Here is a 24727-nt window from a genome sequence, read left to right as displayed (position 1 = left end):
ATGGGATTTAAGGGACATCTTACCATCCACGGAGCTACAGCTCCTACAAACTCACCTGGTCTCTCCACTTTAATCACCTCAGCACCAAGGTCTCCCAGGATCATAGTTGCAAAGGGACCAGCCAGAACCCTACAGAACATTCCATACACTATTGTCAACCCCACGTGGCTCACGAGGTAGAATAGGACATTTCAGACAAACCATAACAGGCATGCTCATAATCTGATTAACGTTTCCATTCCTGACTGATTTGCAGTACAATGAGACCAAAAGGCAGTGGTGAGCATCTCTTCATAAGAGAAATGTTTAAACGGACCCTTAGAATTTTAAAACTAGAGTAAAAAGTTAAACAAAATTAAGAAAAAGTATACGAAATACAACAATACACGCACCTTGTGATATCCAAGATTTTAATGCCGTCGAGTGGTTTTATATCTTCTGCACCTTTCGTCATACAGAATAATGGAAATTATAGCACTCGTATTATGCATTCATTCCATTGCTGAGAAGGTGCATTAAGAATGTTTAGCCGTAGAACAAAGAAACAGGTTCAAAGACAGGAACCTTTTTTTCCAAAATGTTGTGAGAATTGGTGACCAATTAAATATTGCTTGCATTTGCCACTAACAACCTGTTGGCGTCCAAGATCTGAATTTTATTTATTTATGTATTTATCTATGTATTTATTTATTTATTTTAAATCAACGGTGACTTGCTGCACACCGAATGTAAAACTTCTGAATTTTGTCGTTGGCATCGTTGCAGTGCCCGCATTAATGCATCAAACACCAAAACTGAATAGTAGGCTACACAATTTAGGTACCCTACATAAAAAAGCAATACCTAATAGCTTATAGAAATTCAATAAAATATTAATACAAAATTGATGTAACTGTCTAGTTATAGATAATTAATTTGCAAGATAGCTGAAGTTGTTAAAGTCTGCAAAACAGGACTAATTATATAAATGTGAAATTTAAAATCGGTACCTGGCTGCGTGCAGGCGAGCAGCCTTCTGTAAGTTAGACATGACTTCTGCATTTGCAGAAGCTGTGAAGGACGCGGTATATTCACACTGCATGTGAAGCTCTTTGCGAAAGCTGACGCTGCCGACATCTTGTCCGAAGTAACTTTGGTTACTGTTTACTTTGGTGATGTTGCGTCGGGAAAAGGAGAGAGAGTGGTGAAATAAAGAAACCGGAAGAATACTAAACACGGAGGAGGACCATAGAGCGTACAGAAATATGGACCACAAGACCTGCGCGTACCTGTTGTGAACACCTTCTGTGGTTTTGACTGAATCGGACTAACTTTATCATATTTTTGACAGTGGTAGACATTATTTATTTATTTATTTATTTATTTATTTATGAGTAAGCCTGCTCCGTTTCTCGAATGCAGTCGGCGACGTGGTCGTCACTTCTGGCATTGAGAGATCACATTTTATGTTACAAACATTAAAAACTGTGATACAGATCATAACAAATACAGAAGTAGCCTATTATTATCACTTTTAAACAGTTACGTTACATGAGAAAAAATTAGTTACATTAGCCTACATGTATTGACGCATGTTTTTTCCCCTTCAATTTTGAAGTTCAGGTGTGGTCTCTGAAGAAATTATGCCAGCACGAGGGACTGATTTCTCACGGAATCGGCAATTTAATTCATTTATTCATTCTTTCATTCATTCATATGCATGCATGCCAACTGCTTTAAAGCGAAAGATAGTGGTTTGGTGTGATTTTAGTCAAAGCCAACGATTTTGCCTAACCCTTAAAAACTCTTTTTAAAAAATTAGTCTTTTTGAAACGGGAAAAAATGTGTCCATGTCCACACATTAGGCCACATGGAAATTATACGGAAATTCTTCAAAAACATGTAGCCCAATATTTATTACGGAACAGAAGTAGGAACCTTTCTACGCTGCACCAGTTTCCACTTGGAGCTGCGAGTTATCGTTATACTTCCTGTTCCAAGCAAAAAGCTCAAGTTATAAAAATGGCGGATGTAATGAATGTGGGAGTAAATTTAGAAGCATTTTCACAGGCAATAAATGCAATCCAGGCGCTTCGTTCAAGTGTAACTCGGGTTTTTGATTCTTTGAAGGATGGAATGAAAAACAAAGAAACACTGGAAGGACGTGAAAAAGTTTTCATCACTGAATTTCAGGATAACTTACAGTCGGTAAATCGGGACCTGAATGAGTTGGAGCGGCTCAGTAACCTGGTTGGTCGACCTTCTGAAAGCCATCCCCTTCACAACAGTGGCTTGCTGAGTCTGGATCCTGTTCAGGACAAGACTCCATTCTATAGTCAGCTACTGCAGGCATATAAGTGGTCAAATAAGTTGCAGTACCATGCTGGTCTGGCTTCCAGTCTTTTGAACCAGCAATCACTGAAGCGCTCTGCAAACCAGATGGGTGCGTCTGCCAAGAGACGACCCAAGGTCCAGCCCAGCACCCTGGTCCTGCCTCCACAGTATGTGGATGATGTTATATCAAGGATCGGTCGAATGTTTCCGGATATGACAATTGAACTCTTTAGACCGAATGGAACATCAGCAGTACTTCTGGTAACTTTGGGGAAAGTACTGAAAGCGATTGTGGTGATGCGAAGCCTATTTATCGATCGCACTATTGTGAGGGCATTCAACGAGAACTTGTATACTGAAGATGGCAAACTGGACATCTGGTCAAAGTCCAACTACCATGTTTTTCAGAAGGTTACAGATCATGCCACTACTGCTCTGTTACACTACCAGCTGCCCCAGATGCCTGACGTGGTTGTGAGGTCCTTCATGACCTGGTTGAGAAGCTTTATCAAGCTTTTCCAGACGCCATGCCAGCGATGTGGCAAGTACCTGCAAGACGGACTGCCTCCTACCTGGAGAGACTTCCGCACCCTGGAGGCCTTCCATGACAGCTGCAGACAGTGAAAGATACAGCAGGCAGACCATTTCATCATGAACTTTCAAGTACCACCACCATTATCTAATAGTGTTTATACTCCAATATCCCTTGTACTTTGTTGATTTATCAATACATGTTCTGTTTAATATTTCTTTTCATTTCGCTCAGCAAATATTTAGCATATTAAAAAAAGTGCATTTTTGTAGTTGTAATAAAATTTAATTATAGATTGATTATAATCGATGTTTTTATAATAAACCTGGCTATACACAGAAGTATTGCTTTGAACAAGATGTTGCCCAGCTTCAGTATCTCAACAAACCTCTGAAATAAAGAATACCTGCTTGTTGACAAAAATAAATGAATAAATGTACTTCCTGTCGCGACTCGTCGATTGAGACAGTGGTGCTTTTGAAGAAGCAAATATCATTGACGAGGTAGTTTTTCTGTATACTTCGAAAACAGCTTTATAGAGTAACAGCTTAGGCAGGTTTCCAATAAGATGCACCTCAGGGTGGAACAGACAAGTTTTGCGAAAGAATAACTGACGTTGACTGCAGCTATGGCTAAATCTTCTCTCCCACAATGCACTGATAGCTGTAGGCTACAGTCACTTAAACATAACTTGCGATTTGAATCTGTGTCATTCAAGAGGTGATTTGGAGACTAAATGATGTATGTAGAGGCAGATATAACTGTACTAGTATTAAGGCAATGCTATTTTAAAGAGGCAGATTAGTTTTTGTTTATATAATTGTGTCTTTGCTGTGTTTCAAGCTTGCGCAAGGTTATAAAACGGGTAGTTCCGCCACTTCATGCCCAACAACACTCGCTAAACCCTACCGGCTCTCATATCATGTCGCTTTTTTGTCCATTGGTTTTATTTCTTTATGAACATGGACACCACAACCTATTCAGCGCACACAAAACATGTAAAAAGTCAGGTGCCTGCTTTTAGATTAGCCATGAAATTGTCTAATTTAGATTTTTTTTTGTGTGTGTGAAAAGGTGCACCTGTATTATGGTGGAAGTGGCATTCTAGACTGTTGGGTACCTGCAGACCAGCACGTTTTATTTTATTTATTTTTTGGTGTGAATTATGTTCAAAGTGAGCGTTACAGTTGGACAAAGGCAGAATACAGCTCAGTCTGCAGTGACATCTGCTGGCAATCACACATCTTCAGTTTGCCATCAGTGCATTTGCAGTTATACATTTGCATGTATACATACATTTATATAACACAATTTAAATAAGTCCAATTAGCCATCTAATTATTACAGTGCCAATTTACAGATAAATCTATAGGTAGCCTGTACCACGGCAGTTGTGACGCTTAATGTCTATCATTGATTAAGAATCAAATCTACTTTTTGGGTTTGAGAGCATTTCTGGCCAAATCCTTATTTTGGTGCATTTTATGTAGGTATATGGGACATCAGCTCAACTATTCAAGATGACTTCAGGACAAAAACCTCTACAGAAATTCCAACAAAAAGGGACTTGAAAATTTTAGGATCGAGTCATTTCGTAGCATAATGAACAGACAGTCAATCCTCACTTCAGGATCAGCCCCTAAGTGACATTACATGGCCTCCCTCCCTTGCATATTGTGCATTTTTCTCCCAGCTAGAAAATGTCAAAAATGTAGATATGCACCTTGAAGTATGCACCTTGAATAGTGCAGTTATTGCTGCTGTGATACACAGTGCCATTGACATTTCAGGTGAAGTCCATATTTGCCATTGTGTTTAAATTGAGATTTTGCTCAAAACATTTGTGTATATACATGTGCAGTAGGTCAGGTATAAATCTAAATATATTGCATATTGCAAGCTACCTAAGAAAACATATAAGCCATTGTACAGCATTGTAAGAAAACCAGCTATATATATTTTCTCTTACTGATGATTACTTACCAGAGAAAAACAATTTGTATCTGATTTACTTTATGTAGGCTATGTCATGGTGGCCAAAAAAGGTCTTAAGAAAAGCAGTCCGCATTGTCTAGAAAATAAAAACAATAATTTTAATTTGCATTTCTTTATTAAACATTTGCGAGAAAGAAAATTCAATGTACAAAAAGACATTGCTGTCAATCTCCTTGAATTTGGATTAGTTTTTTTTTTCTTTTTACTTGCCATCAATTACAACAGTAATAGGCAAGACAACTCTGTTCTGTAACTTCCAGTAAAGGTTTTTCTGAAACCAACAGTCCTTTAAAAAATTCTCCAGAGAGAAAACCAGTCAACCAATCTTTCCTGGTGTTAAAATAAAATTGGTTCAAATCAATAGCACAGGCTAAATCTGCACGTAGATGGCTCATAAATTTAACCCCTAATCAGATTTTGACCACTATATTCAGCAGTGGAAAATCTTTTAATACTAGTCTGCCCACAGGCAACTGAGGAAGAGGCTCAAGTACAGATACAATTACCTGGCATGTTAAACGTACTCAGAACAGGTCTGATATTAATTGAAGACAGCAGTAGAACAGATTAAAACAAGTGGGTAAGCATAGGAAAAGCCCTCAATCCCCAATTACCCCCTTCCCCTGTTCACTGTCTGCCATTCCCAAACAGGGAAAAAATGTTTTGACTCAACAATTTTTTAATTATTACAAATCAAGTCTGCTCTTTTTCCCCCATTAGTCAGGGCCTGAGAAGGTTAAACTTGTGTCGTTTCAAGTCTTCCATTACTGGTTTCTGCCCCCCCTGCCCCCCTCCTCAAAAGGGTAGGCCTCGACCCCTGATTGCCGCTGTGTTCATGTGCGGCATGAACCCAGGGGGGAAAGGGGGCACCATGGGCTGCGAGGGAGAGCCCCACCCCTGACCCGGAGGGGGATGCAGGGGAGGGGGCAGGCCGTCCTGCCGGCTCAGGCCATGGTTATAGGCGTGGATGCTGGCGGCGTGCGGGTGGCCCTCCACGGGCAGGGGGCTGTGATTGTACTCGAAGCGGTGGTCCTTGTCGCCACTGAACACCAGGCCGGACCCCACGGCCCCCCTGGTAGCCACCGGCCCGCCGTGCGGGTAAGGCTCCTGGTAACCAGGGGTGTGCGGGCGGGCCGTGGACGAGGAGGGCGGCGGGGGCGTGTGGCTGAACATCTCCCTCAGGGAATGGGCGGGGAGCCCTCCCCCCAGCATCCCGCCCAGATAGCTCGCTCCAAAGCAGTCGCCGGGGTAACCTGAGGAGGGGAAGGGAGGGGGAAACGGGGGGTAGCTGCTGTCTCTGGCGTAGTCGTTGCCGTAGTTGGGCCCCTCGGGCTGAGCGGGCTGAGGAGGGGGCGGGGGAGGCGGGTAATCGGGCTCGGGTGCCTGTCCCCCGTCACCGTCCGTCTCGCCGCCGATGGGCGGCGTCAGGCCTGCCCTGCCCCCGCTGTCGGCACTGGCTGCCTGGCGGTAGTCCAGGTCTTCGCAGGCAGGCGGTGGGGGCTCCGGGGGCTCGGGGGGTCTCTGGTCCGGAGGGAGGATGTGCGGGAGATCCAACGTGTCGGGAGGCAGTGGGGGATCGGACATACCACCGCCCTCAGAGGCTGCAGGAGGGGAGAAGCAAGCTGGTTTAGCACAGTTTCAGCCATTGAAGAGTAGCTCTTATGGAATGCTTTTTTAAAATATTCTAAGCCAGTGTTCTAGAACTCCATTGCTTAGAATTGCCAGTAGTGATTGTTACATCAGCATTAGAATGTTCAGTCCAGACCATTCTAATCACCAACTTGTGATCCTAGAAACCTTAGGAGAGGTGACCTAATGGCAAACTGGAGGACACCCCTATTTACCTGGCGAGACGGGGCTGGGTTTTGGAGGCTGCCGTGCCTCCGAGAACTGTTCCGAGCCACCCGCCCCGACCACAGGGGGAGCAGCTCCATCCCCCCCATCCCCGTCGGTGCCGGGTTCCTTCCTCTGCATCTGCTGGACCTTGAGCAGCTGAGCCATGAGCGCAGTGAAGGCGCCCTGCGTCACCACGGACGCCCCCTCCCCTTCCAGTTTGCCGGGCAGGGGAGGGGTGCGGGGCGCGCCCCCCGGCTGGGGGGGTTTTGGGGGCTCTGGTGGGGCGGGGGGCTCGGTCAGGACACTGGCAGGCATCGAAACCTTGGTGAGCTGCTGCAGGGTCTCAGGGTTCATCCTGATGTTCATGACCTGGGCGAGCTGCGCCATGTTGACCGAGCTCTTGGACCGGAGCAGGTTGAGCAGTACGGTCAGCTGCTCCTGCGTCAGCTGGGAGCCGGAGGCTTTCGAGTCTGCAGGGAGGGAGATGTCCGGACACCACAGTCAGTCAGCACTGAACAGAACTTTACTGTACCAAACACATGAATTCAACTATTGCAGTTGTCATTTTCTGTAGATTTAGCTTGCCTGCTTTTAGATATGGTGAGCACTGTAATAATTTCAGCAGTTTAAGAAAATCAAAACAAAAGAGATGACAATGCCAATACGTCCTCCAAGTAAATGCCAGCTCAGCATCTAGCCTTGAACCAAAATGGACGAAGGGTAAAGGCTAGCCTCTGACAGAGGGTAGCGCGACGCTAGCGCTTGGGCGTACGGGGCACTGCGCGGGATCCACTGACCCAGCAGCGCGGAGGCGGCGTTGCTCGGGGGCTTGTGCTGGCCCGGGGCGGGGAGGCCTTGGGGGGTGCCGCCGCGGCTGTCATCCGGCCCCAGCTCTTTACGGGGGGCCTTGGGCGGGGCCGGCTGTTCGGGCGCCTGCCTCTGGCGGCGCCTCTTCTTGCTCCACAGTTCGTGACAGTCCTGCCACAGGGGGAGGCTGGGGAAGAGAGGAAAAGGGGCCAGGGGGGGTCTGGTCAGTACCAGCTGTAGAACGTAGACCTTAAGTCCGTCAAGCAGCCATTATGACTCACGTCTCATATGGCGCGCAGAACATTCAAGAATGCATAACGGACCAAATGCGTAACTAATAAGGAATGTCTAACTGAAAAATATTTCCAGCAGTCACTTTGTCATCACCTTTTGACTCAAAGATAAAAAAAACTTTTGGAGAAATGTTTTCATGCAAATCCAAGTCGGTGACAGGTAATCAAGACTGTGATACTTTAGTCCAAAAATTGCAAATCTGGGAAAAAAGGGAAGAAAATCTGGACACACTCAATGACCAGAAGATCATGCTGGAAACCACATTAGGCGAAGAGAACTACTAATGAGGAGAACCCTAAAAACATGCCTCTATTTGCCTCGTCTGTAGAAATGCCTTCATTATCTTATCTACAAATACAGCTTGAGCAGGTGAGCCATGAGCGCGGGTGAAAGTGAAGAATTCGCTCTGAGAAAATACGACACATACTCTGGTGTTGGCATCTTGGCTGGGTCCACGTCTTTGAGGAAGTCGCTGTTGAGAGCTTGCTCGGCCATGCAGCGCTTGCTGGGGTCCAACGCCAGCATGTGGTCAAACAAATCCAGGGCTGCTGGGGGTATGCTAACCAAGGAGAGAGTTCGGTCATCTCATGTGAAAAGCAAGCCCATTTTAATGATTGCTACAGCGTGTATTTACACAGCACTATTAATTTACCATTTGAAGAGTAGGTTTATTGGAATGTTTTTTCAAAAGTAACAGTAGTGATTGTTACATCAGCTTAAGAATGTTCAGCTAAGAACATTCTAATCAAATAATTGTGATCTTACACCTTACAGGGTTAAAAATGGGTACATACAACGCAAACTCTTCCCGTAACCGTCTTCGATACGGTTTCTTTGGTTTCATGGTGTTGAAGTACGGCAGCTTGATCACGTCCGGCCACACGGCAGGGCTGGGGCTTCCACAGATTCGGCTATAGAAAGGGTCAGAAGGAATTCCGCCATCATAGGCTGGTCAGCTTCAAAACTGACATGCCAGTGAAGACTGAAGTACGCGCTGGGAGTTTAGGTGGGTGTTCTTCATGCATCTCATCATTTTTACAATTTGAATTAGGTTGCGTTCAGATTTAAAAAACAAAAAAAGAGAATACAAGACGTTTTGGCCCTTTATTGACAGCAGACCAGCTTACCTAATGAGCTCCAACTGGGCAAGTTCCTGGTTGGCCTGAAAGATAGGCTTCTTTGTAAACAGTTCTCCCAGAATGCAACTGTATTGAGAAAACAAGACAGCAAGAAAGAAATTATATATAAATTAAACTGTGGAAGGAGTACTGCTGAACCACTTCCAAAGTGGGGAACCCTTTCATATAAATTCATATATATATATGCCTCATATTACCATGCCTCATACTATCCATGAAGAGGTTTCTCTTACCCACAACTCCAGACGTCTATGGCAGACGTGTACCTCTCCTCCCCCAGCAGCAGCTCTGGCGGCCGGTACCACAGTGTGATCACCTTATTAGTGTAGGGACGACTGGTGAACACACACATCAATTAACACGTCAGTTCATGAGCCTTTTTCTGATGCTACAGCAAATCTGTTATCAGTTATGGACAACGGAGGACAGACAAACAAAATTACACAAGAGAGAAATTAAAATCACCAAACTCTCCAATTCAGGGGTGTCCAATGTTATCTGAAAAGGGCCGCTGTGGGTGCAGGTTTTTCTTTTAGCCTACCACTAAGACACCCGATTCTACTCATCACTATTTCGGTCTTGACTGAAGACCATGATTAGTTAATTAGTTGAATAAAGTATCTTAGTGGTGGGCTAAAACAAAAACCTGCACCTACGCCAGCCCTTTTCAGATAAGATCGGTCACCTCTGCTCAAGGTTATGACAGTGGTTCTATACCAACATGCACCACACATGGGGGCCAGAATGAGTTTCATACCATGAACTACTCACCTATAAGCATGTTGTAAACTTTTTTTGTGATGCAGTAGCAATGATTCATGCAAGTTAGATTCTCTCCTTCTAAATATAAAAGTTTAATAAAAAAGATTTATAACATCTTTTCCCTCCCTGGCCAACTGATCTGAAGCAGGCCAAGATGTAACAAAGGACAGCTGCTAACTGAGGCCTACACTGTAGATATGAAAAGACAGAATAATACTTATGGGATAATAACTACTCGCAAACTACTCGGTCCTAACAAAATGCACCAGCTCCTTTCTACTGTACAGGAGAGCACGCTGTCTCTAGATCGCAGAGAAAACAGAGTATGACAGTATTACTTTGACAGACACCTGCATATGCTCCCAGAAGAGATTTAATAACTCTCCAGAAATGTTATAACTGCAAAATATTTTTGGCAAAAACAAGTCCATTAATTTGATGGATATTTTAAATATGAACCCTTGTGCAAAAATATCAAAGCAAGGCTGCTATAGTCACTAATGTTTATGAGTGTTAATATTTTAGAACTTTCTCCTCCTTTAATACATTATGTAAATCAATGTTGCAATCCATCAGCTAATGAACGCTTGCTTTGCTCAATAATGAAAGTTCAGTTTATCAACTATGAAACTAAAAAAAGAGGACTACTTCTGTGAGATACCTGCAATGTCTATCAGGCCGAATTACATGTTTTACAAATTACAATTACTGCATTAATATAAACAATGCATTGCATTACATATAATATTAGATATCTGTATTAATGAGGCAGGGAGAGAAACACCTGCTCTTGTGGGATTTAGATTTTTAGGTTAGTTCCTTGAATTGACAAGTTGATTATGTTACTATTCAAATACCCACTTATGTATTCTCAATTACTAATGTATTTGTAATTATTAATGTATTAGACTTGTACATTCTGAACTCCCTTCCGAAGACCATAAGCTATTATTTATCAAATGTGCTTTTGTTTGATTTAAAAAAAACAAAATGTTCTCTTTTTGTGTCCAAAATAAAAGGGTTGACAAAAAGTTATTTTGAATGAAAACTAGAATGAGGTCTTTAAGAAGCTAGGCTGGTCGTTTGTTAGCTGGGAGTTGTTTTGATGTTGATATACATGAATGGCCTTCATACTTCTCTTCTTCGGGCTTTTCATATGGATACAATCAGTATGCATTCAGAAATTTGGTTCTTGATTAGTATAGTTAACCTGCACTGTTGCTACAGTGATGCAGCATCTATACTTGCTAGTCAGGGAAAGTTGTCTTGGTCTGCCACTACTGCTCATATTAATCAGATGAACTTGTATTTCTCCTACATTACAAATTGCCCTAGATACGAGCATCTACTAAATTAATATGATGTAATGCAATATGTAGTGTTTACTATGAAAGCCCAACCAGTTAAGGAATTGGTTTGAATTTGTTTTGCTTACATAGTTGCCCATCCATATCACAAACTGAATATGAGTAATACCATCTTAGGAATGCAGTGCTTCAATGAACAGCTCAACAGAGACTACTGAGAGATATTGCTAATGTAGTACAGACAAACTGACAGTATAAATGTAAACTGAGAATTTACCTTTCTTCAGAGTTATAGAGTCGCGCCAGGCCAAAATCTGCAAGCTTAATCTGCCCCCTAGAGGAACCAAAGAACATAACACTAGTCAACCACAAAATACTTTCACGGTCAAGCCTGGTTTCAACTGCCAAAATTATTATTTTTTTTTTTCCTTTTTTCTTTCTTTCAAAGAACATCTTGCTCCCCACATTTGCAGTTATGTCATGTGAAAAATACAAGCATGAGACAACCACAGTAACATTATATAGTCTTCTGAAATATTCTTTTTGCACAAAATACCAATTTAATGTTTTCATTATTGGAGCATGTTTTATTCATTTCTGCTCAAAACACCAATGTTAGTAAAGCTCAACTTATGATTGTCTCAGTTAGTTTGATCCCACAAATAATTAAGGCTAATTTACAGTCTCACCAAATGAAATAAACATACTTTGGGAACATTTGTCGCAAGCTCCACCGATTTCAAAAACTGATACCCTTTTATAAGTGTATAAAAAAAGATCACTGCTGTGCTGATGTGAAAAGCTGATTCAAACTCCCAATCATACTTGTTATTGAGCAGAATATTGGAGCACTTGATGTCTCTATGCAGGAAGTTCTTCTTGTGGCAGTAGTCCAGGCCCTCCAGCAGTTGCCGCATGAAGGACTTGATGTGGCTCTCATTGAAGTGGACCAGGCCAGACTCCAAAAGCCCCATCAGGTCATGGTCCATGTATTCAAACACCAGATAGAATGCACCTGGGCAAACCGTAGTGTACATGAGTGAGAGCTAGAGCACAAAGCACAAGAAAGACTACAGTAGCTGCTAGTTTGAAAACAGACTGATGCGGTGGTGTAAAATAAGCAGTATACTTTTATTTAAAATCTCATGATGTGATCACATCACATCATAGCTATCTCTGTATATTAGGCAACAGTGGGATGACATTTGCCCAATTTTTCTGGTTACAGCAAACTACCAATAGTGGCTTTCGTAACTGTCAGACTTTTTTGCCTTCCTAGAGGATTCCCTTGTAACTATGCTTGTGACAAATTCACTTTCCTAGCATAGCTGACGTATCCATCTCAACATGTGCAAGTAGGCCAATCAAGTACCACCTACAATAATACGTACCCTTATCATTCCTGAAGTCAACAGCATCCTCCTTGTCAGTGACAATCTCCTTCATGTTGATGATGCTCTTGTGGTTGAGCTGTCTCAAGATCTTGATCTCGCGGATGGCTGTGATGGGAAAGCCTTCCTTCTCGTTATCCAGCCGAACTTTCTTCAAGGCCACCATTTCCGCTGTAGAGTAGGAGATGGATATGCAACAGATGTTCACCGGATTCCATTTTTGCTTGCAACACGCAGCAACCATCTGAATTAAGGTTATATTTAAATCTAGCATTCCCTCTTAGATTACATGTTGGTCAGGTGGTGTATCCATCATTATGAAGCTAATATCCTAATATTCTTCGAACTTTACAATAGTAGTGGTGCCTCTTCACATTTGCAGAATGTGACTCTAAAGGCCATATATCCTTACAGGCTTGAAACAGGATGAGGTCACATTTATGGCTAGTTTCTTTCTTTCTTTCTTATTTATTTATTTATTCAATTTTTGCATTCCGTTAAGCCACCAAGCAAACTACATCTTACTTATGTCCATGCTTATTTATGACATTATCCTTTATCAAATAACAGGCCTTGAGAAGCATTGCCGTTGTTAGAAATACTACATAATATGACTTAAAATGTCCAAAACTTTAATGCAATATCAAAAAACTGGGATTTGCAGTTACAGCTCTTGGCATAGAAAACACCAACATAAAAACACCAACATCTTGTGCATGTGACAGATATTATTTTAACTCACATTAAAGGGCTGGTCTCTGAAAAATTAGCTTTTTTATTTAACTTAGATATACCTAATCTGAGCTTAATATCTCTTTTATTCATCTCCAGAAAGCCCACAATATTTGATACGAAGGAACTGAATGTTGCAGTAAATCTGTATATTCAAACCAAAAGGTGCATCTATAGAAACATGGAGCTGAAAAATAAGTGAAAATAGAAATGAAAATGAATAAATAAAATAAATAATTTGCTCACACTGGCTTCTGAACCCTGGATTCAGTGACTGCATTTACCCAAAATTTAACCTGTACACTAAAATACATTTATTAATCACACTTTCCCATTCACAGAGGATGGTCTTACCGGTGTCTTTGTCTTTAGCCTTGTACACCTGGCCGTAGGTGCCTTCGCCCGTGATCCCAATGATCTCAAACTTGTCCACACAGCGCTTTCCCCAGTCAATCTCCATCTCTTTGATTTCACCAAACCGAGGTCCACATATCCTGAAGAGGGAATGAAAATAGTTCTGATGATACAGGTTTAACTTGTGAGTGAGGAGAGATCACCAGGGCAGACATGTTGACATGTAGGAATATGAACAAACCACAGCAACAAAGGGTTTGTAGACTGTGCTGGGATTCTGGACACATAGTACCAGGACCAGATGAAAGTAACTCCTGAACTTTCTTGGGCATATTATATTACATTTATATCACTGTCCCAGTTAGCTAGATCTTTTTATATGAAAGGACAGCAGACAGTCGGGGCTCTTGTATTTTTTATTTTTTTTTGCTTTATTCAGACATGGAGAAAGTAGAGAGCGTAACAAGGATCACAGCTCAGGACGTGCCATGTCGGGTGATCAAACCCCCAACAGCATGGGAGGGGATTCCTATACACGCGTATATAGTAGTCAGCTAAATACTACCTCACAACACATCTTTCCCGTTAGCTAGCTTTAATACAAACTGTGACCGGCACCAAAGAATACAAGAAAGTAAACACTATCTGCAATTTGATTTTTGCCAAGACTATTTTTGTGACATAACAGTAAAGACCGGTGCAGAGGACAAAGGCGAAGGAGCAAGTCAGGACGCACTTGGGCCTATGGCGGAGTCCGAGGGTTTTCCTGTCTTCCGGGGAGCTTCGAGGAGAGCTGGAGTCGCCGCCCGGTAGCTCGGGGGGCAGGGGCAGGTCGCTGAGGAGCTGCCGGGGCTTCTGGTCCGCCGCCTTCTTCCCCGTGCGTGGCGGCAGGCAGTCCTTCAAGCTGTAGCCCCAGACAGCGAGACAGAAAGCCAGGGAGGGAGAGAAGAGCAGTCAACACGCTGGGTTTCACTGGTGCTCAGGACGCAGGGCAGGGACAAAACATTACGCTACAGTTTCAAATGGCAGCAGTGAAGAGGAACGTAACCTTCTGCCACTTCTTCCATGAGCAAAAATGCTCAACACCAGCGCAAAAGCAGGGAACAAATCAATTACTGTACTAATACAGCAGCATGTGCAACTAACGCTGTCCATGGAGCATTATGTACAATTCTGCATTACCTCAAATGTTCTGTCTAGAGGAATTTTACTTCCAAGGACAAACAAATTCCTGCTAAAATTGAGCGACCAAGGCTTGGTGCAGGGCTATTAGGAAGCGAGTGGCACAGTTTCCATCAAAACTTGAAAACTGCTTTTTACACAAGAATTTTATTCATAGCCATTAAATTTTTTATTTTACATTAGATGTGATGTGTCCAAAATTAGTGCAGATGATCCCAAAACCCAATACCTGATGCGGTTCTATAAAAACTATTTCACTTGCAACTTCTCAGTGCAATACCACAATACAACTTTTCAAAGTTTGGTTATTGTCGAGACAGCTAGAGCCTACTGAAAGAAACCTAGTGAAAAACCTTTTCCTACTTACAAAAAAGGGGAAAATAAATGGTACGAAAGCAAACACAACCAGTATATGAAGCGCAGGAAAATTGGTAAGAACACAGGCTGTGTCCCAAACCGCAAACTTCCATGCTCCACACTACCGTGCTCCGGAATACGCACTCCAGGCAATGCTTGGGACTATGCACTCCGAACCATGGAAGTGCAGTAGCACGGAGAAACAGTTAAATGAGTGGGATGCACTTCGTGACGACATCTGACCCATAACCTTTAACCTTTGCCGTAACTATCGGTAAAATTCCGGTAATAAACCTGAGGGGAATAACGTGAGTGAGAGGGCATATTATCGACCATCTGAAATGCTACCGCATTTATTTCATATTTAATCAAGCGGACTGGACTCCGTTACCTATTTAAATGCAAGTCTTGTAAAAATTACACATAACTGTCTAAATGGGAAAAAATCTTACTTAATACATATACATTTTAGTTATATTGATATACTAATTAATTCCTTAATCACGACCATTAAGTAGTGCAAATGTCGCTTCTTCTTAATGGCTATTTTGCTCCCTGCTACTTGGGTTACAATTGTGAATATGTAGCGGATCGCTAGAAATGCTAGTAGGGACCAGCCTTTTTCATATTAACCTGAAATACACAAGACGGGACACTTCTACAATATGATCTCAAGTAAAGACAAGTTCCATTAATCTCTATGCAGTGGCAGATACATGTCCCCGTAGCAACTAAAGCTAGCACTGGGCGAAAATCGCGAAAGTACTGAAAGAATTACCTCCGGAAAATAACAAGGACGTTTTTTCTACATAACTAGGTACAGGTTGTTACTTATATTTCGCCTATTTTACATAGACTACAGTTGAAAATCTGATGTTTTTCTGTCTACCGAACGAACCCGGTCGGTAGATGCTCACACTGAGTAGTAGTAGGCTACTGAAATATTATGATCTAGACTAACCAGTAGGCTAATATCAGCAACTTTTTGCGAGCTAGCCACTTCAATTGAATTCTCCTTTTTGCTGTCAGAAGAGCAGTGGAAGGCAACGATAGCTTGGAAAATATTAATTGCAGTTTGGATAGCTTTCAGTGTACTGTCAACCCCATAATAAAGTTGCCATTTCATTGTAAACAGTCGTGTCTGTTTTTTCATTATTTTCGCGCTGTATACTTTCGCGCTGGGTACTCAGTTAGGCAACATTTATGGAGCCGGTCATGTTTGTGGTGGCTACTCCATAGGCAAGGGGTGTATTTCAAATTAAATGAAAAGATGGGCAGTGGCGAGAATAAACGGCAGTTTATAATTCAAGACGGGACCCGACGATTAGCACCGATGTATTCAATATAGCTCCTTACACTCGTTAAAAGTACATATCTTCAAACTAATAAAAACAACTGATACTTTACATATTGCGTTATTCATTAACACTGTACCACTTTATTTATACACCAACTCCTGTTTACCATTTTCCTATGACATGATTTCAGTTTCCAATCCGAGAGAGTAGCCTACACTAGACTGTCATCCGCCATTACCGTTGTTTTTGGCCGTTTTCGCGAAAGGAATTATGGTATTTTTCCCAGTCGGAGCATGCACGGATGCACACTTCAAATTTTGATCAAATGGAGTGCGCATCCGGGTACTTTATCCGTGCTCCGCACTACCGAACTTCGGTTTGGACTCGCACTCCAAGATGGCGGCATGCTCGCTATGTGCACTCGGAGCATGGAAGTATGCGGTTTGGGACACAGCCACAGTCTCAGTCACAGAAAATATAATGTTTCTTAAGAAAATAATTAAATCCATTGTAGGGTTACCAGCTAGAACCTTGATAAAAGCACTTTCTCTAAAGAGGAAACAGGCTTTCTTTCAGTTTCACCCACACCATTTAACCAACTGTCAAATCTGAGCCAAGAAAAAATACCTCAGATTCCAAGAAAACAAGCATTCAAAACCTATACAGCAACACCAAAAATGAACCTGAAAATAAATCCTCAACTATGATAAAGTTTTCCTTGAATGGTACAATGTTTTTGGTTGGCTTGACTCTTCATACTCCTTTAAAGTACGTGCAAATATTCAAATACTAAAGAGTGCAGCTGAAGTCAATAAATTCCATTATTTAGGTTAAGAGTGTATAGGTTAGCAACTTTCTGAGATGAGAGCTGTCCGTTTTATTTTCTGCTTTATGTTTGTGTTTCAGTTGGTTCCCCATAAGTGTAGCATGGCTCACTCACCTGTCCGGTCCATCCAGGTGCTCAAGGAGGGCTTGGGGCATGGGCAGGGAGGCCAGTGTATGGACGGGTGAGTCAGTGGAGCGCTCTTTGTCCTTCCCCTGTGTCTGAGCAGAGGGCTTCCTCTTGTCCTTGAGTTGCTGGGAGGATGAGTCATCCCTCCCCTTGTTCTCTTTGCTGGGCTGGGGGAGCGGCGCCGTTCGCTTGGGGGGGCAGTCGACGGGGGACTGAGGCCGGCTGGACACGGGGGTCCTTGGCCCCTTTTCGGTCGGAGGCGGGGATGGGGGCCGGGACTTCTTGACGGCATGGCCGGGGCTGGGGCTCGGCTGGGGGGCGCCGCTGGAGGAAGATCCCTTCGTGGGCGTGGAGGCGTTGCTGGAGCTCTTGGCCCGGGCAGCGGCCTCGGCCGCCTTGGCCTTCTTCTGCTTGCTCAGCTCCGCAGCCAGGCTGCTCTTCAGCGTCAGGGTGCTGGGGGAGAGGCTGGAGGGGCGACTGCGCGAGTGGGAGTGCCGCGAGGGGTACGGGCTGCGGCTGCGGGACTTCCCGGCTTGCCTACGCGGGAGAGAGAACGGTATCGGGACAGCGTTTAAGCCGCGCTGCAACCTACACATCCATAAAAACCACCAAAACAGACCCGCATGGCAGCTGGCTGTACTGCCATTACAAAAGCACTGAGGGCAGGTCACAAATACAACATAAAGGAGGTTTTAAAATTTAGCAGTTAAATCAAACGTAGGCCAATCCAAAATGTATATATTTTCCAAAAAACTAACAGTTTTTGCAGCACAACAGTTTATATATTTAATGCTTCACAACATCTTTCATGAAATCAAAGGTATGCATATCAGGGGCTGCCTGGTGGCACATCCGGTTAAAGTTCACTTAGGGGATTTTTTTTTTAATGTCGTTTCACTTTTATAGTGTATGTGTTCAATGACCCAGACAAGTGTTTTTGTGATGAAAGATGTTTAAGATATTTAGAGAAGTTTCTGACAACTTGCCAGCTTTACACAATTGCAGAAATGCGGTGCAGTCTGTAAGCGTTTAGTGACACAACTCTTGTAGTTTTGGCACATCGGATTTGAAATTAAATAATGGATATGAAGTTAGTAATCTGTCATGTTCCAAAGACTACCATAATAAGAAGACTACACCAGCATAAACATCAGTGTTCATCACAAGATGCCAACCAATGATAAGCCTCAAGAACAGAATGGTAGGAGTTTGCTATAAAGTAGACTACATAAAAAACTGTAGAGCTATGGAACAAAGTCTTAGACAGATGAGTTGAGCATTAACATGTACCATGGAAAGAGGAAAGTGTGGACAAAGAAAGGAACATGATCCAAAACCTGCCTCCACCTCTATGTAATATGGCAGATGTATTGTTATGGCTTGGGCATGTATAGCGGCTCACTTGTCTTTATTGATTAAGCGACTGCTGATGGCAGCAGCAGAAAGAATTCTGATGTACACAGAAACATCTCATCTGCTTAAATCTCAAAATTCATTGGACGGCACTTCCCCTTGCAGAAGAACAATGGGGCAAAACATACTGCTAAAGCAACCAAGGAGTTTTTCCAAAGTTAAAAAGTGGAATGTTTTTGACTGGTCAAGTCAATCACCTGACCTGAATCCAACTGAACATGTAGGCTTATTTGATTTCATGAAGTCAAGGCAGAAGCCAGAACACCTACAAAAAAAACAGGAACTGAAGATGGCTGCAGTACAGGCCTGGCAGAGCATCACCAGGGAAAATACCTAGTGACAGTGTCCAAATACTACATGAAAACTTTACATAAGAACGTGTTAATTTTTCCAATTACTTTTGGTCTGCTAAAATGGGGATCTAGAAAACTTCTCCAAACATCAAAAATATTCTCCAATGTACACAAAAATCATCTGGACTAATCAAAAATAAGTGTGAAAACGGAAATAATACTTTAAAAACTCTTTTAAAACTTTTAAAAAATAAACTGTCCTTTCTAGTGCCCGCTGTAGCCAACATCCTCAAAGCATAACTAGCCCACAACTGGTGCAAGCATCACCTTTAGAGGGTGGGTTTCAGTTCTCATCGTTAATAAGTGCCTCCCGCTGGTCAATTTTCACTTGCAGTCACCTGTCAAGCAGCACATGAAGCGTTTTCACTGGCTCATGGAAGCAGCTTTGCTGACTGCCATGTGAGAAGAAGCAGCAGCTGACAACACATTGCTTTGGAGGAGAGCAAATGTCCATCTGTGCCCTCCAGAATCAATAGCAGAGATTTCAGCAATGAGCACTGCCAGTGAATTTGATTGGGAATTTACTAATGGTGAGGAAAAAGAGGAAATGCTTTTTTTAAAAGTGATGAGATCTCCCCTCCCACAGACAAAGTGCAAGCTCCAGTAAACTATGACTGAGGCAAACCAAGATCGCCAGCCATCATTTGTAAATCTGGCAGGACACTGTCGATATACCAATATACAAACACAAACTCACCACCACCCTCAAATTATTATATTAAAACATTTAAAACTGTTCTAGTAACAGAGACACACCTCCATGAAAGTTACTCCCATGAAAGACATAGCCTACCTGTCTGGGTATGACACACCCAGATGAGCATTCAATAAAGAGATAATTAAATCTAATTAACTACTTAAAAAATTAAATTAAAATAAACAAACAATCAAAATGCATACTGTGCCCTAGGGTATCAGTTATCCAAACTGATCAAAATAGATCTGGCTGACATATTTACACAGCTTTCCAAATAAAAATTGTGCAGGCGCACAACACAACTGAAGCAGGATGTATTAAAATATTTCATCTGTTCGGCAGACATTAATGTAACTTTTTACATTTTGACACAAGACAGCCATGCTAACATCAACCCTTAAATACAAATCCCTCGAAAATGTTTTATGCTTTCATAAATATTCACAAACGTGAATATTAAAATGTTTCCCTGAGGCTGGTGGCATGTTCAGACAAATTTCGCAAGCTAGCCTGAATCAAAAATCGTTACAATCCACCGCCATCCGTTTCATGATTTACGGAATTCATAGGCAACTCGTGAATACTACTTAAATTCTGAGTCGCAGAATGTATTCATTTCAAATGGCAACGTTATGTTCCACTTGCGCATGTTGCGTTAAACTCCAGGACCAGGATAACTGATGTGATAGTTCTGTTCTAATACTACAGTTAATCTGAGCACATGCAAGTTGGCTAACTAGCCGCTAAAACTAAGCAAGACTTTTCCTCAATTCAAATTGTTGAAACATTTGCATACATGGTCTTTAAATTACGAGGTCTTGAAACGTCTCGTTATATGCACACTTAACGCATGTGGCTCACCATCCTATATCTTTCACAAATTAGCCAAGTGTTTTGCAGTCTAAAGTCACTAGAACTTAAGCTGCCGACAATTCATTCAAAGCTATCTTGGCCTTGTGGTTCTTTGGTAAATTAGCTGTGCATTTATCTGAACTAGGCCTTAGCTTCCAGGCTCAAATTCAGCTGAATTAAGTTTTTTTTAAGCATCGTAAAATCGTATTCCTTCTGAATATTAGCCGGATTATTTAATTTACTGAGTAAACAATTCGCAAACTGGAAATTTTCGCTACTTACCCTAACAGTTGTAAAAGCAGCTAACGTCACCGTTAACCGATTTTGCCAACTACTTGTCTTAGGTTAATTGGTCAAACAACTGCAATTTAATGCAGGTAGCGCTAACGTCCACTAGAAGAATCTGACATATACCGACAGAATTAACATCAAGTTACTTTAGCTACCCACCTTGGACTCGGGCTGAATGACTTTCGGTACGGACTTCTTGATCGCCTTCGACTACCGTATGGACTGGAAGTAATTTCTCCTGGTTCATAAGGGCTCTGTCGGCCGTAGCTGGGGGACTTGCGCCTGTTGTACGGACTCGTGGGAGACCTCTGTCTTTTGTTAATCGAATATGAGCCGGGCGACTTGGAGCGGTTATAGGCGCTATAAGACTCAACATCTCGGCCGTAGTACGCCGGACTTGGGGAGCGTCTCTTGTTCCCATAACTGGATGTGGATTGGTTATAACCAGCGCCAGGGGACTGGTGGTGGCTATAGTTATGAGAATAAAAAGTTCCATACGGACTTTCTTCCTTATGTCCAGGGCTACTTCTGTAGGCCCTGGGCTCATCACGCTCTTCTCTGTAAGCTTTTGGGGTATCTCTATATGCCGATGGTGGGTCTTTTTCTGATCTCATTCTAATTTTGTGCTGTTTGGACTCCTTTTTAACTAACGACGTCATGGTTGACGTTACCAGGGTTGTCTTCTTCCCGTTACTGTCGCTATTCCGCACGCCGTCTCTGCTGTGCTTGTAGCCGCTGCTACCACTCCGTGACTTGCAAGAGGAGTCTCTCTCCCGGCTGTGATTGTCCTTTCTTTTGCGTTCCTTTTCATTTCTATTCCTTTCGGCCGATCGGCTGCTTGGCAAGTCTCTCCTGGGCGAGGAGTGCCACTCTTTCCTCGATTTTCTTCCCGGCGATGCAGGACCGCTGCAGTCCACGAACTCATTTTCGCTCAGACGCTGTAGAAGTCTTTGGGTATGCGGGTCGGGTTTTGGAGAGGGGCTCCCGGAGAACCGCTCCGACTGCGAACTTACATCATCGTATTCCACTAAAGTTCTAAGTTCACCATCTCTTTCAGAGACGCTCTGTTCACAATTGAAATCTTCAGATATATTTTGCTGCGATCTCTTCCTGTCGTGCCTGTGTTTCCTTCGCCGAGAGGACGACGACCGCCTCTTATCCCGCTGTTTCTCGCCCTGAGATAATGCACCGCTACCAGGTTTACTTGTCATGTCCTGTTTGGCATTTCTCTGCTCTGAAGGGCTCCTTCCTCGAACCTCTTGGACCGCCTCCGAATTCGGCATTTATCAGTCAGCCGAATCCAAGTATCCAGATAGCTATATTTCTGTATTATTGGTTGTATCCCCAGGTAAACTAAACAAAACTACATTGGAACTAACGTTGGCTAACTAGCTAAACCTGCCAACTAAGCTATACTTTTCGAACAGACATATTAGCTACGCCGGTTGATGGGCCATCGTATGCACAGTAACTAATCCGCTAACTAGCTAGCTACTAAGTTACCTAGCTAACTACAATTCCGACATTCCCATTCCCTGAAAAAAGAAAACATGACAAAAAGTAATTAGCTAGCTATCCGGTTACATTAACTAACTTGCTACCAACACGGTGCAGGTAGTTCGAAAAATTAATTAGCTTTGCTCCCTTGCTACCCAACCAACAGTTTGCTAGGTAGCGATAGCCGAAGGTGCGTGTAAATCCACGGTCCTTTTAATACATTGGTATCTAACGTTAGCAAGTAAGTCTCATACTCCTTCTTAAGAAAACAGTTTTATTCATTTAATTTGCTAACATCAAAAGTAAAATCTCCAGCAGGTGGGGAAAATCATATCGTAAATAACACGACTCTCAGTTCATAAACTTCTTGTTCGCTGCCATCCCATTTCAGTTCGATAAGGAAGTAGCTAGCTCTAGCCATCGAATACACTTCAACTTTACTCCGGCAGATTCTCTAAAACGTTATTAGATTTTCTTTAAACCCCCCATTTGAATCGATCATTATAATAGTGCATTGTCTGTTAAACTACATGTAAGCAAAACAAAGTTGCGCTTGCTCTTTAGATATTTGTTATTTCTGTAACCGCACATGAACAATCTAGCTGGCTAACATTAGCTAGCGTTTCAGATTGACTAAGATGCTGGTTGGTTACAAAACAGCAGTGCCTGCTGCTGTTCTTGATACGTCACTGCCAAAGGAAACCCCTGACACCGGTTAACAAGTTCCTCCCACTGTCAGAAAGAAAACAATTTTCCAGCAAGAATATTGGATGGATAACTGAAAACAGTCTCGTGTTTCTGACGCAAACCCCCCTTTTCTTTATTCTACAAGTAGTCTACCGTATAATTTGTACCAATAAGCGAAATACGACCCCAAAGTTACTGTAGGATTAAAATCAACACATTCCGAACGAGTGAGTGCCTCGACATGGCCGCTTTCCCCTACACAGAGGGAACATCCGGGTTGCACGGAAAATCGCTTCCTTTCACCCTTATTCCCTCTAGTAAGTGGGCACGTTTCTTTTATTGCGTTGAGCATGGGTCTGCCTCGTCATGGTGCGTTGTCAGTCGAATGTTACCGATCAAATGGGACTAAGGACAATTTGGTAACACCTAACTAGGACAGAGTTAGCTGTTAAAAAGTATACCGATTGGACGACGTTGGAAACTGTTCCAACCTCAGAGCACACTATTGTTACTTTTCTTTTCATTCGTAATGATATACCATTCAATTTAAGAACATAGCTGTGTTAAAAAAAAAAAAAAAACTATGGCCAACTAGTTATCAATATATTACAAAGAACAACTGATCAATGCAAAGGAACAAGGAAAATTAATAGCTCCAGTTCTTAGCTTGAAACTGGGGAGTTCAACCAGCAACTCAACTCAAAATATGCATTAGATTCATGCATTGGATTGTTACCATTTTCAATATATAAAGGTAGGTTGATATTTAATATACTGAAACATTGCACTGTGTATGCTGGTTTTCATTTCAACCTCAACTGCAATCCCAGAATTTTAACAAGCTGTTAATTCCAGGACTGCTTTTCAGCACGCCGCTGGGATCCACTGGCTAACTTTTCAGCTGACCAGTTTCACTTTTAGTCTTGTGTGCTCAGATAAACAAAACTGAAACAAAACAAAATGAAAATCAAAACGCGCTCTTGGCGTGAGCTCCCGGTCTCGGCCCCAAACTGTGGAGAGAAACACACCTTTAAGCATCTGGGCTGATCAGTTAACAGAACTCAGGTGCATGTGCTCTCTCCACCAGCCGGTGTTCCCGAGACCAATCCGCTTCTCCAGCGGACCGAATGCCACACGGTTGTAATAAGTGTACACACAGAACTGAGAACACCAGGCCTTATGCACAAAGTCCATCAAACTAACAGGACAGTGTGTTGTGGTGTGATTCTGTCTACTACCAGACTGCATCGGATCAAAAATCATTCACCTGATCTGAATCCAATCAAATATGTGTTTCATATGCTGAAGAGAAAACGTAAGCATACTAGCTCCCAAAACAAGCAGAAGCTAAAGATGGCTGTAGTACAGGTCTGGCAGAACATCACCAGAGAAGATACTCAGCACTTGTTCATGTCTATGGGTCACAGACTTCAAGCAGTCATTGCATGCAACGGACATGTGACGAAGTATTAAACATAACTTCTTTCATTAGCATATCATTAATATGTCCCAAACATTATGGTTCCCTGAGATGTATAAAAAGTTCTGTAATTTCAACATAGTGAAACTAAAGTGTATAACAATATCCTTAAATAAAAGCTGAGACTCTGCACTTTAACTACATGTTAATTGTTTGATTATATACCTAAATTATGAAGCACAGAGCCAAATCAACAAAAATGAATA

The 24727-nt window shown here is 42.5% G+C and overlaps 3 protein-coding genes across 4 annotated transcripts in view; 1 reads left to right on the top strand and 2 right to left on the bottom strand.

Moving 5' to 3' along the window:
• The window catches only part of sugct (succinyl-CoA:glutarate-CoA transferase), a 96916-nt gene extending 95565 nt beyond the window's left edge, over nucleotides 1-1351 (bottom strand). Inside the window, exons 1-3 of one of the 2 annotated variants that reach the window (XM_064330877.1) lie at nucleotides 990-1351; nucleotides 393-444; nucleotides 56-129 (exon numbers count right to left, since the gene is read on the bottom strand). In XM_064330877.1, coding sequence (XP_064186947.1) covers nucleotides 56-129; nucleotides 393-444; nucleotides 990-1116 — 253 coding nt within the window. In that variant the 5' untranslated portion in view covers nucleotides 1117-1351. The remainder of the gene's footprint in view (nucleotides 1-55; nucleotides 130-392; nucleotides 445-989) is intronic. The other variant, XM_064330876.1, reaches the window with a different exon arrangement.
• A 584-nt stretch (nucleotides 1352-1935) lies between these two features.
• Nucleotides 1936-3284, top strand: med27 (mediator complex subunit 27). Its single transcript, XM_064330878.1, has one exon. It carries the CDS (start codon nucleotides 2002-2004, stop codon nucleotides 2935-2937), a length of 936 nt encoding a protein of 311 aa, XP_064186948.1. The 5' UTR covers nucleotides 1936-2001; the 3' UTR covers nucleotides 2938-3284.
• Nucleotides 3285-4936: 1652 nt separating this feature from the next.
• On the bottom strand, nucleotides 4937-23317 carry cdk13 (cyclin dependent kinase 13). The gene is made up of 14 exons (XM_064330875.1): nucleotides 21017-23317; nucleotides 17240-17788; nucleotides 14199-14366; nucleotides 13463-13602; nucleotides 12377-12547; nucleotides 11811-12000; nucleotides 11263-11319; nucleotides 9150-9251; nucleotides 8905-8982; nucleotides 8572-8688; nucleotides 8205-8336; nucleotides 7474-7670; nucleotides 6685-7146; nucleotides 4937-6441 (listed from the first exon to the last, which is right to left on the bottom strand). The coding sequence occupies exons 1-14, from the start codon at nucleotides 22138-22140 to the stop codon at nucleotides 5636-5638; spliced, it is 4293 nt and encodes a 1430-aa protein (XP_064186945.1). The 5' UTR covers nucleotides 22141-23317; the 3' UTR covers nucleotides 4937-5635.
• Nucleotides 23318-24727: the final 1410 nt, after the last annotated feature.

Source organism: Anguilla rostrata, chromosome 4 (genome assembly GCF_018555375.3).
Source record: "Anguilla rostrata isolate EN2019 chromosome 4, ASM1855537v3, whole genome shotgun sequence".
NCBI lineage: Eukaryota > Metazoa > Chordata > Actinopteri > Anguilliformes > Anguillidae > Anguilla > Anguilla rostrata.
This window is presented reverse-complemented; position numbering and strand designations above follow the sequence as displayed.

Coding starts and splice junctions, on each gene's coding strand:
- cdk13 (XM_064330875.1), bottom strand. CDS start 22,140: ATGCCGAATTCGGAGGCGGTCCAAGAGGTTCGAGGAAGGAGCCCTTCA. Junction 17,789..21,016: donor TCATTCAGCCCGAGTCCAAG/GTGGGTAGCTAA, acceptor TCTCCCGCGTAG/GCAAGCCGGGAAGTCCCGCA. Junction 8,689..8,904: donor GCCCAGTTGGAGCTCATTAG/GTAAGCTGGTCT, acceptor CCCTTTCTATAG/CCGAATCTGTGGAAGCCCCA.
- med27 (XM_064330878.1), top strand. CDS start 2,002: ATGGCGGATGTAATGAATGTGGGAGTAAATTTAGAAGCATTTTCACAG.